The 17,626-nt window shown below is 45.2% G+C and overlaps 1 protein-coding gene across 2 annotated transcripts in view; it reads left to right on the top strand.

Annotated features, from left to right (window-relative positions):
- LOC141253010 (uncharacterized) overlaps positions 1-17,626 on the top strand; it is a 106,357-nt gene that overhangs the window by 65,707 nt on the left and 23,024 nt on the right. For both annotated transcript variants that reach the window (XM_073670762.1, XM_073670763.1), the window contains one exon: positions 8,047-8,165. In XM_073670762.1, coding sequence (XP_073526863.1) covers positions 8,047-8,165 — 119 coding nt within the window. The remainder of the gene's footprint in view (positions 1-8,046; positions 8,166-17,626) is intronic.

Consider the following 17,626-nt stretch of genomic DNA (forward strand, 5'->3'; position numbering starts at 1 on the left):
GCGCTGGAAGACCTGAACAGGAGGATGGTCCGGGCGCAGCGGAATGTGTTTGCCGGGTGGAGAGAGGAGATGGCCCGGCAGCACGAAGGCAGCCAGCGGAGGACCCCGCCGGGACCGGGCAGCGCGCTTACCGCTGGACGCGGAAAAGAGGGACCGGCAGCTGCAGACGACGCCGCGGAGGAGGCCACGGAGACTGAGGCAGGTAATGGGGACGCCACCACCCCAAGCCCTGGGAACACCAGCCTGCCCTCACCCTCCACTGCGGGACCCGAAGCCCCGGGGACCGTACCTGACATCATGCCTCCACCGCCGCCAGCTAGGCCTCAGGCTGCAAACGTCACTGTCACGCCCCGCCCCGCGCTGTGCCCTCTGAACCCGGGCGCCGTAAAGCGGGAGACGTCACAGGCCGGGACGCAAGGCCCAGCACACCCGGGTGCCGCTGCCTCACCAGCTCCCCCTACCTTGGCGGTGCCACCCCCGGGCGCGACCAACAAACGACCACAGGCCTGGTCGCAAGGCCGAGTGCCCCCGGGCGCTGCCACCCGTCCGAAGCGCGCGGTGCCACCCCTGGGTGCGGACCTGTACGCCCACCATACCAGCCCGGACGGGCTGCCCTTTGAGTGGCCACCGGAGTTTGCCAACCCCCGTCTCCGGAGAGAACAACCTCTGAGCGAGCCTCTGATCCCGGCCCCGGAGCCTGCCAACATCGCTCCACCCCCGCCGGAGGATGCCCAGTTTGCATGGGACCCCACCGGCGAGAATCTCATGGGGTTCACCCAGGAGACCCGGGCGGAAGCAGCCCAGCGCCTGGATTGCTGCCGTCAGCAGCTGGCCACCTATGAAAGGGAGCGGCGGCAGAGGCGCATCAGGGAGGAGCGACTCCAAGCCAGGAGCGCGGAACAGAAGAGGAGGGCCCGACAAGACGCCCACGCCATCCGCGGTCCCAGAGCCACCGGGACCGTAGTAAAGTTCCAGCTAGAGCACGGCTGGGGCTTCATCAGAGACCCGGAGGCTGACACCGACGTCTTCGTCACCAGGAGAGACGTGGAAAGCCACTTGCCAGAGGGACATCACGGCCATGACCTGTACCCCGGCGACGTGGTCACCTACACCCGGCACAAGGGCGCAAAGGGACTGTATGCCCTCCATGTCCACCGTCTAACAGAGGAGGAGCTGCGGTACCGCCCAGACATGGACTACCCTGAGGATCCGGACGGACCTGAAGACTACCCGGAAGAGCGAGGAGGACACCGTTACCAGTAAACGGTAAAATGGAACTGTTCCGTTTTTGAAAGTGTGGTCCCCGTTGGGACAAATAGTGACCTGTTGACTGTTTAAAAATTGCCCCTAATCCCTAACCAGGTTGAGGACTGTGAGCAGCCATTCCCCTATCCCCACTGGCCGAGGACTGAGAGCGGCCACCCTTGTAAATAGTTGCGCTTCTTAAAACGCACCCTACTGGTTTTATACAAGAACTGCAACGTCTACCTCAGGACGAATTAAATGGACTGTTGCACCTTTAAGAGAAAGTGAACACCTGGTCGAAGTTGCACAGCGGCCAGAGCTCAAGAATGTTTTACTTGAAAAAGTTTTATATTGAAAAGTTTAATTTGCTGCTAAAAGAGTTTATGGTATTTTATGTGTGTGTGAAGAAAGTCTTATAATGTTTATTAATGTTTATACCAGTAACGTTGGAAAGAAAAGAGTACCTCCCATAAAGGGATGAGTTTTTGGTTAAATGTCTTATATGCGAATGCATTCTAAAATTTTTGTGTGTTTTAAATTGTTTTGCTCTTTTCCAGCCCGAGGACGTGCTGTGGTTTACCAGGGGGGGAATGTAGCACCCCGAGGGCTCGGCTGCTACAGAGGTATTGCACCTCAAACCAGAGGTGTGATATTTTCCACTCCCGGGTAAGGATGGAGTGTGGACCAGGACTCGTTTAGCTGCATGCACCACACACACCCCATTTCCGAGGGACAGGTCAATGGTGCTCCCACTAGACAGAAGTGCAGGCACGACAGCATCTGTCCCTGTCTGGAGTGGGGAGGGGAAGGAAAACCCAGTGGTGTAGGAGCAGATAGGGGTGGGTCTCTGGGCATAGGTAGGAGCCCATTGGTTGCTAGTCACCTGGGCTCACACATAGAGGGAGGTATATAAGGTGGGCACCATCTTAGGACAGAGTTCAGTCCAGTTCAGTTCAGTCAGGAGTTCAGCCAGAGAGGGCTGACAGGGAGCTGTGGCTCAGTCTGGGCCCAGCTCCAGAGGCAGGCCTGGAGTGGAGGCCAGAAACAGCAGAGAAAGAGAGAGGAGAAGGAACGGAAAGGAAAGTAAGAAAGGAACTGGAACAGAGGAGCAAGGAACACAGAGAAAGGCCCAGAGACACGAGGACAGAGGGAACCCCAAAGGCCCAGGAGATTGCGGGTGAAGGGTTGGCAGAGCAGGGTACCGGAACCCAAATTGGTGGAGGCAACAGATTCCTCAGCCAAGGACCGGACGTTGTGACCACATCTTGGTGCGACCCCTCACTACATCCACCAGGAAAGCTTACCACATAGGGTCAGGGAAACCGGAGATAGGTTTCGCCAAGAGAAGGCCCGAGGGAGCTGGACAAAGGTGGGTCACTGGTGAGGACGGCCAGAGAAAGGAAAAGAAGGGAGCCCTGTGCCACGCTCTGGAATTGCCCGGGAGTTGGTCAAGTCCCCTGCCTGGTGGACGCAGCACGGCTTGGGCAGTCATCGCCTGCAGGATTGACAAGAATAACAACTGTGAGTAAAGCATTGGAAACTGCAGCCCCACGTCTCTGTGTTTCATCGCCGCACCAGCACCATCAGTACTGGGACGCTCACACCATCACTCCCATCATCTCCACACTAACTGCCCTGAGGCTATACTCCTCCCGTGGGGAGTCATCCCATTCTAAGCTGCACACATAATACCAGCCTTAGCGGTCTGCCCTGCAGCGGCGGTCCCCATTGACCGCAATCCACGGGTGGCGTAGTCGGACATTTGTCACATTACTAAGACTGCCACTGGTTTGACCACCCTGGGCACGGACCGGGTCACAGCCACGGAGGACTACAACCACCAGCGATCCGGCTCCGGGAATCCCCTGCACAGCACAGGCCCAGGGGGCGCGTCATTTATACAGCGTCAAACCCGCAGGGTCCAGATGTTACAACATAGTGGATGGGATTTCTAGAAATCCCATGTCCACTATCCGTGCATCAGAGGCCGCGAATCACCCGTGGACACTGACATGCGGCTCGTCTTTCAGGACCGCAGCATGTCAAATTCTCTTCTGGAGTTGCAAGTCTCCGCAACAGAAATTTGACCACTAGAAAGTATTGAATGCGATAAATCCGCATAGTTCAGTGAACACATGCGAATTTACCTGCGTTCAATAGAATGCAGCATTTTGGACGCAGCAAAAATATGCGTCCAAAGCGCTGCTACGTCCGGATCGTGGGCACAGAGCCTAAAATTTAAAAAAAAATGGTGTGGGCTCCTGTGTCATTTTTATAACCAGCAGACGGAAAGCCATCCGCTGAGGGCTGATATTAGTAGCCGGGGAAGGAGCCATTAACCAACAATGCTCCCTGGCTATTAGTATCAGCCCACAGTTGTTTGTTTAGCCTTTACTAGCTAGATTACAGGGGGACCCCAGAAAAAAATTGACGTAGGGTCCCCCTATAAAATCTAACCAGAAAAGACTAAACAGACAGCTGTGGGCTGATATTAATGGCTAATAATATCACCCCTCAGTAGTCCCAGAAACGGCGCATCCATAAGATGCGCCAAAACTGGCTCTTAGCCTCCACTCTTCCCACTGCCCTGTAGCAGTGACGAGTGGGGTAATGGGGTTGGGGGTTCACATCAGCCTTGTATTGGCGGTTGATGTGAAGCCCAGGTTAGTAATGGAGGGCGTCTATAAGACGCACCATTACTAACCGCTTAGTAAAGTTTACGACGCTTTTTCAATAAAATACACCGCCAGAATAAAGTATTTTAATGAAATAAAAATACACACCGTTTTAGTAATTGTTTTATTATACGTTCAGTCCCCGAAGCCTTTGTCTCCTGAAAAAATAAAAAAATAAAAAACAACCATATCCCTCACCTGTCCGCCATCATAACGTAGTCCATTGGATTGTCCCTCGGCGATCCGGGTCACTTCTACAGCAAGTAGAAGACAGCAATGTACACTGACAGGGGTGTAAAATCACTGAATCAAAGTCGCTACGTGTGCACTTAACCTAACATGTTCTTTTTATACACAGTCATATGACTTAGTTGAAAAAGTCTAGCTGTTTGTCCTTAGCACCACTTACTTTTCCAGCCTTTTGTTAACCCTGTCACAACTTTTTTGAGATGTGTTGCTGTCATCAATTTCTAAATGAGTTATTTTTTTCAAATGAGATGGAAAAATATCTAACTTTCAACTTTTGATCTGTGTTATACAGTGGGTACGGAAAGAATTCAGACCCCTTTAAATTTTTCACTCTTTGTTTCATTGCAGCCATTTGGTAAATTCTAAAAAGTTAATTTTTTTCTCATTAATGTACACTCTGCACCCCATCTTGACTGAAAAAAATAGAAATTTTTGCAAATTTATTAAAAAAGAAAAACTGAAATATCACATGGTCATAAGTATTCAGACCCTTTGCTCAGACACTCATATTTAAGTCACATGCTGTCCATTTCCTTGTGATCCTCCTTGAGATGGTTCTACTCTTTCATTGGAGTCCAGCTGTGTTTAATTAAACTGATAGGACTTGATTTGGAAAGGCACACACCTGTCTATATAAGACCTCACAGCTCACAGTGCATGTCAGACCAAATGAGAATCATGAGCACAAAGGAACTGCCCAATGAGCTCAGAGACAGAATTGTGGCAAGGCACAGATCTGGCCAAGGTTACAAAAGAATTTCTGCATTACTCAAGGTTCCTAAGAGCACAGTGGCCTCCATAATCCTTAAATGGAAGAAGTTTGGGACCACCAGAAGTCTTCCTAGACCTGGCATTCCAGCCAAACTGAGCAATCGTGGGACAAGAGCCTTGGTGAGAGAGGTAAAGAAGAACCCCAAGATCACTGTGGCTGAGCTCCAGGGATGCCGTAGGGAGATGGGAGAAAGTTACACAAAGTCAACTATCACTGCAGCCCTCCACCAGTCGGGACTTTATGGCAGAGCGGCCCGACGGAAGCCTCTCCTCTGTGCAAGACATATGAAAGCCTGCATAGAGTTTGCTCAAAACCACATGAAGGACTCCCAGACTATGAGAAATAAGATTCTCTAGTCTGATGAGACGAAGATAGAACTTTTTGGTGATAATTCTAAACGGTATGGGTGGAGAAAACCAGGCACTGCTCATCACCTGCCCAATACAATCCCAACAGTGAAACATGGCGGTGGCAGCATCATACTATGGGGGTGTTTTTCAGCTGCAGGGACAGGACGACTGGTTGCAATTGAAGGAAACATGAATGCGGCCAAGTACAGAGATATCCTGGATGAAAACCTCTTCCAGAGTGCTCTGGACCTCAGACTTGGCCAAAGGTTCACCTTCCAACAAGACAATGACCCGAAGCACACAGCTAAAATAATAAAGGAGTGGCTTCAGAACAACTCTGTGACCATTCTTGACTGGCCCAGCCAGAGCCCTGACCTACACTCAATTGAGCATCTCTGGAGAGACCTGAAAATGGCTGTCCACCAACGTTCACCATCCAACCTGACAGAACTGGAGAGGATCTGCAAGGAAGAATGGCAGAAGATCCCCAAATCCAGGTGTGAAAAACTTATTGCATCATTCCAAAGAAGACTCATGGCTGTACTAGCTCAAAAGAGTGCTTCTACTCAATACTGAGCAAAGGGTCTGAATACTTATGACCATGTGATATTTCAGTTTTTCTTTTTTTAATAAATTTGCAAAAATTTCTACATTTCTGTTTTTTTCAGTCAAGATGGGGTGCAGAGTGTACTTTAATGAGAAAAAAATGAACTTTTTAGAATTTACCAAATGGCTGCAATGAAACAAAGAGTGGAAAATTTAAAGAGGTCTGAATACTTTCCGTACCCACTGTATGTTCTGTTGTGAATAAAAGATGGGTTTCCAAACAGGTGTCATTATTTCAGTCATAGTTTTTCTCTGTAAGTTCCACTCCTGGTTTTGGCATGCAGATACTGATGCAAAATACTGCCATGTGAATAAGCCCTTACTCTGAGAATTAGTGTTCATTTAGATGTCAGTTTTTCTTATACAAATGCTATCCATATTTTTCACAGATAGCACTCATCCCTATGATAGTCTATGGGGCTGTTCACATGTCCGATTTTTTCTTCGGACCGAGTGGTCCACACAGAAACTTGTCCAATATTGACAGGGCTGCCACCAGGAATTTCGGGGCCCCATACTGGCAAAATTTTCAGGCTCCCTTGAGACTCCGCCCAGGCTCCACCCTAGCTCCGCCTCCTTCCCTCGAACCTTCCACAGTCCCACCGCCCACTCTTGGAAAAACTCCACTTTTGCACCATGTCCTTAACAATCACACATTAACAGTTCCCATCAAACGCCATATCACGTACAAAGCCAGCAGCTTTTGTTCTGGCCAAAAGATTTTTTAAGCCGCCACCACAACAAAGTAGACTCTTCTGGCTGGGTCCTACTCTACTCTAACCTATTAAAAATTTCTTATAATACCCAATACTCTTTTTAGGTATATTTTTATTTATTTTTATTTAAGGGAATGTCACATACATTTTTAAAATGGCCAATAATATCACATACAAGGGACAAATACCATTACACCATGACCAGACTACATATTACCAACACACAGTGACCGAATAATACCACATACAAGGAACAAATGTCACCACAGCATAAACAGACCCCATATTTACCACCACATAGTGACTGAATAATACCACAAACAAGGGACAAATACTGCCACATCTTGACCAGATCACATATTACCACCATATAGTGACGGAATAATACCACATACAAGGAACAAATACCATCACACCATGGCCGGACCAGATATTACCACCACATAGTGACCGAAACATACCACATACAAGGGACAAATACCCCCACACCATGATCATACCACATATTACCACCACATAGTGACCGAATAATACCACATACAAGGGATAAATACCGCCACACTGTGACCAGATCATTTATTACCACCACATAGTGACTGAATAATACCACATACAAGGGACGAATAAAGTCACACCATGACCAGACCACATATTACCACCACATAGTGACCGAATACTACAATACTGATCATTAATAAAAAAAACACAATACTAATATTACCATAAGTGCCATCATACACAGGATCTCTGTACATAGTATACAGTATATAGTGTCAGTGTACGGGTAACACACTGACTCACCGGTGACGTCTCTAGTTGAAGTCCTTCATCTTCGCTTTTCTTGTTCATCCAGCATAGACCGCCATCACTTCTTCCAGCGAGGACTCGTGTCTGATAAAATAACAGTTATCTTATATAAGCTTCCCGCACGGCAATAGATTTCAAGTGAACGTGCGTCTGAGGACGTACGTTCAATAACTGAAAAGGCAGAATCCTGCCGTTGGAGCCCAGTAAGCAGAAGAACGGGCCCCCTCTGCTCTCCGGGCCCCATATGCCAGTAAGGGTAGTAATGTCTTGATGGCGGCCTTGGATATTGATCCGAGTATAAGATCAAACTTGCCAATGCAAGTCTATGAAAAAAAATCCACAGTTTTTCACTAACCGATTGATAGAAGAAGCTGGAGAAACCTCCATGAGTTTATTTTTCAAGAAAAGTTGATGAAACTCAGATCAAAGTCTGATGGTAAAAACTGAAAAACTGACCAAACTCTGCTGACTCTGATCAAAATACTGATGAAACTTGGATCGTTTTTTGCATGTGAGGAAAATCACTGATGTACTGATGTGTGAATGAGCCTTAAATATAGTACTGTAATTCTCTGATAAGTGTTTTTTTGGTTTAATGTACTATGTTGTTTTTCCCTTACCATTAGATATGACTGTCCATGAATATCTGAGAAGTTACTGCAGGGTCTGTAAGCGGAGGGAGATATACTATAAGAAATTCTTTGATAAATTTGATAAAGATAAAGATGGTCTTCTTTCCATCATGGTACGTATAATAGTTCTGAATTGCTCTGAATTGTCTCACAAAGACCACTACTTTTTAAATTAGAATCCAGGTCCCACCTTATGGGAGATCAATGGAGGTTTACCTCTTCTAACATCTGGTAAACAGCAGTCATCACTGGAAGAAGCCAAATATTTTCCCTGCAGTTGAAGGACCATTCTCAAGTTGTCTCATGAGCATCTCACAGCTCTGAAGTCTCCATACTTCGTGGTTGCTTGGGGAGCGAGCACTACTCATTGAGTGACCATTCTGGTCAGGATCCTTATTCTGCTACAACACATTAATGGTCTGTCCGAGTTTATTCTGATCATACGAAAATCAACCGCACTCACAAACTAAACAGTGTGATGCTGGGTATGGGAACATATGCAACGTTTTGACCCATCCTGGGTCTTTTTCAAATAGTCGCTGGGGGAGAAGTGAAAAATATGGTACAATAAATGCGCTGTACAATAAAAACAGTGAATAAATAAAATGACATAGTCCAGAACACAAAAATGAGATGTCATAGACAATAAATGGCATTTCTTTATAGAATATAGTACCTATGAAGACCAAGGAAATGTAAATCAGGGAAACAGTATCACAAAGTATAGCAATCTATAAGGATCAGAGGAGAATATATAGCAGAGCAATAAACACAATGATTTAGAAGCATAATAGGTACACAATGGGAGTAGTACTGCAGAATATAATGAGGGGTATAGTATGCAGCAGCAGAACAAGGGTATGGCTGGGAAACTATGGGTACAAGGCAAACAATATTCTGCGTCTACACTGCTATCACTATATGTAAATTTAGAAATAACATGGTATTTGAACAGTGCTGGGAAAATGAGAGCTATGATTAGGAGAACTGCTCTGGAAACTGCTGATGCTCCTGGCGGAGAGATTGGGATTCTACAGGACCAATAAAATCCTGCCAGGTGAGACAGAGCGGGAGAGGGAGGGAGGTGAGCAGCTGTATAGAAATCTACTGTATAGAAATCAATAGGCTGGGAAGAGCTGACTGGGATCTTAGGAGTTAACTCCTCTCCTGAAATGTAACTACAGCTTATACTCAGCCATATTCAGGTAGCTGAACTCTTTGGAAAAAAGCTGTATACTATGTAAGATAACTCTCACAGCAGGATAGTGATAGAAAAAGCAAGTTAATTACAAACTTATTTTCATACTGTATAACTGACTAAAGCAAATTAATAACATGAGAACACCCCATTCATTTTATATATTCTAATTGTTGAATTTAGTCCCTTCCCAATATTGAGGTAGGGAAGTCATTATACTATGGTAGTAAGCTTGTCACTCTATTGGCAATGATTTATATACTTTCTAAATATATAAACTAAACTTGCAAATTTCTAAAGTACAGTAAATAAGTAGTAGCTATATGCAAATATTATCTATACCATAATAAATACACTCAATAAAGAGAAAGGAGTATTCCTTGTAATATTTGTAATTTAAATCAAATATGCCTCACCTTACTTGCTTTCGAGTTCCTTCCATGAACAGGCTGGCTTTGGTTGTAAATTTCCCACATTTTCCACCATTTACATTAAATAGCATAAAATGTTATATAAACAGAATAACTAGATGGTGTGGAGTGCGTCACTTCTGGCCTACTGGGCACTTTCCCATGAGAGGAAAAGTAAATCTGGGATATTTAAGGATACAGTTAGGTTTATTTAAAGTTGGTCTCAAAGATTTTACTATTCTGTTCCAACATAGATGTCTATTTATATTACATTCAGCAAACAGCTGCATGCCAAAGTATTTCAGAAAGGCAATCCAGCAAGAAATGTTATTTTTTTAAAGGAGAGGAAGATTTAATAGATGTGCCCTTTTTACAAATTGAGTATGTTTTTTTTACTGGAAAAATGTGCTTCATTAGGTGTCCCAGGAGACCAGCCTTGAGCCCCTTCTGCATTAGGCTGTAAGACAACTGCAGCATGCCCTGTCTGCACAAAGATTGTCCCCCAGGTTAAATGCCCCCATACAGGGCCGGTGTCAGCACCCAGCGTACCCTGGCAAGTGCCGGGTCCCTGGACCATTAGAGTGGCCCACTCGCTGTCGGGACCCGGGCCGCTTCCCCGGCACTTGTTCAGGACCGCCGGCGGTGCTTGATTGCCGACACTTCAGACATGGCCGCGCGCAGTGCGCTCTGCAACTGTGTCTGGTAGTAATGACACATCAGGGGCGACACCACGCCTTTAATTTTGCTTGTGTGTCGCCCCTACTGCGTCATTACTAGCAGACACAGCCGCACAGCACACTGTGCGCAGCCATGTCTGAAGTGCCGGCAATCAAGCACCGCCAGCGGTCCTGAACAAGTGCCGGGGAAGCGGCCCGGGCCCCAATGGCAAGTGGGCCCCTCTGATGGTGCAGGGCCAAGTCTGTGACACGCCGGCGGCCCTGCACAGATGAGGGGGAGCAGCCCAGGCCCCGACAGCGAGTGGGCCCCCCTGATGGTGCACAGCCCCATGTCTGTGACACGCCGGCGGCCCTGCCCTGCCACATACCTGAGTAGCTGCTGGACAGGACACAGGACCGGGGACAGGTGAGTGAGGCTTCCCCAATCCCCATATTAAAAATATTTCTAATGTGTGTGTGTGCGCATGTATGATGTGAATGTCTGTGTATGTTAGTGTGTATGACTGTGTATATATATTTTTGTCTCTTTTATATGTGTTTTTAAGAATTTGTGTTCAAATATGTATGTATGTCTTCATGTGGAAGTATCTGTGTATGTGTGTGTCTGCATATTGTACGTGTGCGTATCTGTGTACCATGTGCATGTGTTTGTGTGCACATGTCTGCGTACTGTTTGTGTGCGCATGCCTGTGTACTGTGTGTGTGTGCATGTCTGAGTTCTGTGTGCATGTGTGTGTGCATGTCTGAGTACCGTGTGAGTGTGTGCGTGCGTGCATGTTTGCATATGTGAAGGATGAGGGGGGCAGGCTGGGTCCTGTGCTGTATACCTATATTTCTCCATCGTATCTGTGCATCATGAATTAAATGTATGTATTAAAGGGTCCCACTGAGACTCTTTCGCCCTGGGCCCACGAAAACCTGGAGACGGCCCTGCCCCCATACACATTAAATAAAAGTCTGCAGAACCTGTACATTTTGGAGAGAATGGTCAACAATCTGCTGTGGATTGGGCATCTCTTCATTGAGAGATGATGGAGGATCAGGCTGTTGGAATTTCAATTCCAGAACCTTTTGTTTTCAGGGGAGATAAGCTGTAGCTAGCCCCTTCTATTGTCAGCCTTGTGTTATGTGTTCTGTTTTTTAATGGCATGACCTTGGAATACATCTAATATTTTGAAAAATGTTATTAACTTTTTCTAGCGGGGGACAGAAAAAAAACAGCATTTGTTTATTTTTTTTTATCAGTGGAGCTGTGTGAGGGCTTTTTTTTTGCTTTATGAGTTAAAGAGAGCCTGTCACCAGATCAAAAGTGGACAGTCCTTGCTCCTGTTACCCTGCTGCTCCCCTGAGTATTCACTTTTTTTTTTTTTCAAATCCTTGATATAGTTTCAGAGATATGTGCCTTTTCAGTGTGCTTAAAATGCTAATTTTTATGATTTTCACCAAGGGGGTAATTACCAAGGTAATTATGCAGAGCAAGCTAAAGACAAGCCCCCAGAGAATCTTGTGAGCAAGGCCCCCTTGCAAAATAAAAATTAGCATATTAAATGTATTAAATAAGAAGGCCCATATGTTTGTAACCATATGACAAACAATCCCATACTCGGGAATAGGTTTAAGGTTTTCACTGGAAATTTTTGGGGACAATACGACTTTTTAATCACGTTTTCTGCAAGCTGTAGGTGGAATAATTAAAAAAAAAAAAAAACAGCAATTTTAGCAGTGTTGTTACTATGTTCACTGTATGGGTTAAAGGATAGATGCACAGCTACAATACCCTGAGTGTCCCTATGATGTAATAATGTCTCTTAATTGTCCACTTAACATTAAATATTGTTCCCTGAGTGTCTCTAAAAAAATATTAATGTCTCCTAAGTGTCCCCTTAGCAATTAATAATTCCCTGACTGCTTCAACAAAAGTAGTAATGCCCCACATGTATAGTAATAATGCCATAAGGCCCTCTACATATTTAATAATCCAGAGTTACTGCACACATAGTAATAATGTTGCCCAATGTATAGTAATAATGTCCCGAGTCCCCCCACATATAGTAATTATGTTCCGAGATCCCCATATGCCGTATTAACAGTCCCCTGTTATACAGTCCCCTTACTCTCCCCGCACACACATACAGTAATAATGTCCCTTGAGTTCCCCTACATCCAGTAATGATGGCCCCACAGTGAGTGACACGGTGACGTCAGTGTGTAAGAGTATGTATGGGACAAACATGCACTTTTTCCCTCGCTACTGAAATGGGTTCTGCAAGTGCATAGAGTATGACGAGCGCCAGTGCCAACGGTTTGTGTGTAATGTTGTGATTAATGTAGTATAGTGCGTACAATTTTATAAGTATTTAATATGTGGCTGACTCAAGTGTACTTTGATAAGGGTGTAATGTGTATTGTATTGAGTAAAGGAACAGTATAAGGATAGGAAATTGGGACATAGGTATAGGAATAGGATAAAGTGTTAGATATAGATAGGAATAGGAAGTGCAGTGGAGGACACACAAGAAGCAGGAAATAGATAGATATAGTATAGGAACAGTTAAAGTGTTAGGGAGCTGTCCCAATTTTGGAGGGGCCGGCTTGGTTACAAGAGAGGACACTTCCTGTTTTAGGGAGATGAGGAGAAAAGATAGAGAAAGAGTGAGAGATTAGATGGAAAGGAAGATTAGGCCAGTGGGCTGAGAAGCACGGAAAAGTACGGAACTTTTGGGAGTAGCATGTGGACGGCTGCCACCATCTTCAGCCGTCCTTCCCAGGACATCCGAGGCCTATGGCCCGAATTAGTTACAGAAGCGAGTGCCTTATTCACCTTCCAGAAGGGGGAGCCAGATGGGAAACCGTGTCAGAGAAGTGGGCCGGAAAGCATGGGAGCTGCGGAGCCAGATAGTGCGTCTCAGGGGCCAGGGGTGCCAATAAGAGAAGGGAGAGCTCAGGCTGAACAAACGGAGAATGTGGAAACGTACTATGCTGTAATTATAATTGAATACAAGGTGCTAAGTAAAGTTGAACTGTTTGAAAAGAACCAAGTATCTGCTGTTGACTGTTCGTCTGTTCCTGGATCTGGAATTGTAGAGACAGTGGAGTCCTCAGGACAAAACATGAGTGTTGTGCAATTCACACAGAGCACAAGGCAGACGGGATATTATTTACTTGTGGGGTGCCAGGGTGTGGGAAAACAGCAGCCCCTCTCCCATGTCAATCGCCCTGTGCACCTTACAAGTGCACCAGTTGTCCTGTGCATGCTCCTTTTGCTACATAGGCTGCAGGTCTAAAGCTTCCTGTGGATTACAGAGCGGAGAGTAATAGTGAGGAGAGAACATGGCTCTCTGCTCTACTGCTGGGTTTAAATGTATCGGCAGGCTATACACGCTGATTCAGTTGTATAGCGGTCAGTGTGGGTGGACCCACCGTGTGAGCTGGCCCAGTGCAAGTTCCCACTCTGCTTCCCCGGTAGCTACGCTGCTGAAGTTTGGTTTGTAAAGTTTGGTGGAGGAAGGGTAATGCCATGAGGTTGATTTTAAGGATTTGACCCAGATAAACTTGTTCCAATGAAGAGAAATTCTAATGCTTCAGCCTGCATTTTGAACAATAGTTTGTTTCCAACTGTGTTAGAAGAGTTTGAGAGTTTGAGGAAGGGCCTTCTCTGTTCCAGCATGACTGTGCCTGATAGACAAAGCAAGGTCCATAAAAACATGGTTGGGGGAGGTTGTATGGAAGAACTTGACTGTTCGTAAACAGTTCTGCCCTCAATCCTATCAAACACCTTTGGGATGAACTAGAACGGAGATTGTGAAGTAGACCATCTTCTACAACATCAGTGTCTGAACTCTCTGAACTCACAAATTCTCTTCTAGATGAATGGGCAAAAATTCTCACAGACAAACTCCAAAATCTTGTAGAAAGCCTTCCCAAAAGGGTGGAAGCTGTTATAGCTGCAGAGTGGGGATCAACGCCATATTAAATCCTGTCGATTTAGAATGGGATGTCATAAACGCTCTTGTAATTTATGTGTAATGTGGAAGTGTCCCAATACTTTTGTCCATATAGTGGATGTAGACAAACATGACCATTATACAGTACAGACCAAAAGTTTGGACACACCTTCTCATTTAAAGATTTTTCTGTATTTTCATGACTATGAAAATTGTACATTCACACTGAAGGCATCAAAACTATGAATTAACACATGTGGAATTATATAGTTAACAAAAAAGTGTGAAACAACTGAAAATATGTCTTATATTCTAGGTTCTTCAAAGTAGCCACCTTTTGCTTTGATGACTGCTTTGCACACTCTTGGCATTCTCTTCATGAGCTTCAAGAAGTAGTCACTGGAAATGGTTTTCACATCACAGGTGTGCCCTGTCAGGTTTAATAAGTGGGATGTCTTGCCTTATAAATGGGGTTGGGACCATCAGTTGTGTTGTGCAGAAGTCTGGTGGATACACAGCTGATAGTCCTACTGAATAGACTGTTAGAATTTGTATTATGGCAAGAAAAAAGCAGCTAAGTAAAGAAAAACGAGTGGCCATCATTACTTTAAAAAATGAAGTTCAGTCAGTCCGAAAAATTGGGCAAACTTTGAAAGTGTCCCCAAGTGCAGTTGCAAAAACCATCAAGCGCTACAAAGAAACTGGCTCACATGAGGACCGCCCCAGGAAAGGAAGACCAAGAGTCACCTCTGCTTCTGAGGATAAGTTTATCCAAGTCAGCAGCCTCAGAAATCGCAGGTTAACAGCAGCTCAGATTAGAGACCAGGTCAATGCCACACAGAGTTCTAGCAGCAGACACATCTCTACAACAACTGTTAAGAGGAGACTTTGTGCAGCAGGCCTTCATGGTAAAATAGCTGCTAGGAAACCACTGCTAAGGACAGGTATAAAGCAGAAGAGACTTGTTTGGGCTAAAGAACACAAGGAATGGACATTAGACCAGTGGAAATCTGTGCTTTGGTCTGATGAGTCCAAATTTGAGATCTTTGGTTCCAACCACCGTGTCTTTGTGCGACGCAGAAAAGGTGAATGGATGGACTCTACATGCCTGGTTCCCACCGTGAAGCATGGAGGAGGAGGTGTGATGGTGTGGGGGTGCTTTGCTGGTGACACTGTTGGGGATTTATTCAAAATTGAAGGCATACTGAACCAGCATGGCTACCACAGCATCTTGCAGCGGCATGCTATTCCATCCGTTTTGCGTTTAGTTGGACCATCATTTATTTTTCAACAGGACAATGACCCCATACACACCTCCAGGCTGTGTAAGGGCTATTTGACCAAGAAGGAGAGTGATGGGGTGCTACGCCAGATGACCTGGCCTCCACAGTCACCAGACCTCAACCCAATCGAGATGGTTTGGGGTGAGCTGGACCGCAGAGTGAAGGCAAAAGGGCCAACAAGTACTAAGCTTCTCTGGGAACTCCTTCAAGATTGTTGGAAGACCATTTCCTGTGACTACCTCTAGAAGCTCATCAAGAGAATGCCAAGAGTGTGCAAAGCAGTCATCAAAGAAAAAGGTGGCTACTTTGAAGATCCTAGAATATAAGACATATTTTCAGTTGTTTCACACTTTTTTGTAAAGTATATAATTCCACATGTGTTAATTCATAGTTTTGATGCCTTCAGTGTGAATGTACAATTTTCATAGTCATGAAAATACAGAAAAATCTTTAAATAAGGTGTGTCCAAACTTTTGGTCTGTACTGTATGTCTTAAGTACCTCCAACAAAAAAACTTTACAAAAGGCCAGTTACATTTGAATAAAAGAACTGTATTTTATTAATAAATAAGTAGACATAAGTAGAAGTATAGCACACATTACTTCAGTTATTATTTCTTGGGACCCACCACACCCGACGCGCGTTTCGCATTGAAATGCTTCATCCAGACTTTGTTAGACTTTACTTATTGCTTATGTTTGCTCTATACTTAAAGGGAATCTGTAACCCCCTTGGGACTTATCAGACCTCTAATATGGGCATACAAGTGATAGAAATGTGAATCAATACTTACCTGTATGCCCCATATTAGTGATCTGATTGCTTTGAAAATGCTTTTTATAAAATCATTTTACCTATGCTTGGCATCCGGGGGACGCCAAGAAATCCCCGCCTACTTAATTAATTTCAATATTCCCCTCCTTCCCTGCATGTCACAGTGCCGGGAAGGCAGAGTGACTCACCGACGCTGCGCAGAAGATACCTGCTCCACAAGGATACACAGATGGCCGGAATTACCACGCCTTGCATACCAGGTAAATTGCGCAGGCACAGGAACTGCACGTCACAGGGCACTGTGACGTGCAGGGGAGGGGAGGGGTATTGAAATTAATTAAGTAGGCGGAGATTTCTTGGCGTCCCCTGGACGCCAAGCATAGGTAAAATGATTTTATGAGACGCATTTTCAAAGCAATCAGATCTCTAATATGGGACATAATAGGTAAGTATAGATTCACATTTCTATCACCTGTATGCCCATATTGGAGGTCTGATAAGTCCCAGGGGGGTGACAGATTCCCTTTAATATATGGATGGCATTATGCAATTTCTTTTGTGATGTTCTATCCCTGTTGACAACAGGTAGATTAGCTATATGTACAGTCATGGCCAAAATTATTGAGAATGAGACAAATAGTAATTTTTCCAAAGTTTACTGCTTCATTTTTTGTAATGGCAATTTGCATATACTCTTGAATGTAAAAGAGTGATCAGCTTAACGGCAATTACTGTACTTGCAAAGTCAATATTTGCCCAGAAAATGAACTTTAACCCCCAAAACACATTTCAACATCATTGCAGTCCTGCCTTAAAAAGAGCAGCTAACATCGTTTTAGTGATTGATCCATTAACACAGGTGTGGGTGTTGATGAGGACAGGGCTGGCGATCAATCAGTCATGATTAAGTAAGAATGACATCACTGGACACTTTAAAAGGAGGCTGGTTCTTGGTATCATTGTTTCTCTTCAGTTAACCATGGTTATCTCTAAAGAAACACGTGCAGCCATCATTGCACTGCACAAAAATGGCCTAACAGGGAAGAGTATCGCAGCTACAAAGATTGCACCTCAGTCAACAATCTATCGCATCATCAAGAACTTCAAGGAGAGAGCTTCCATTGTTGTCAAAAAGGCTCCAGGGCGCCCAAGAAAGACCAGCAAGCGCCAGGACCGTATCTTAAAACTGTTTCAGCTGCGGGATCGGACTGCCAGCAGTGCCGAGCTTGCTCAGGAATGGCAGCAGGCTGGTGTGAGTGCTTCTGCACGCATTGTGAGGCGGAGACTC

The sequence above is a fragment of the Phyllobates terribilis genome, unplaced genomic scaffold (genome assembly GCF_046119375.1).
Source record: "Phyllobates terribilis strain yellow unplaced genomic scaffold, ASM4611937v1 Scaffold_2__4_contigs__length_985480577, whole genome shotgun sequence".
NCBI classification, from domain to species: domain Eukaryota; kingdom Metazoa; phylum Chordata; class Amphibia; order Anura; family Dendrobatidae; genus Phyllobates; species Phyllobates terribilis.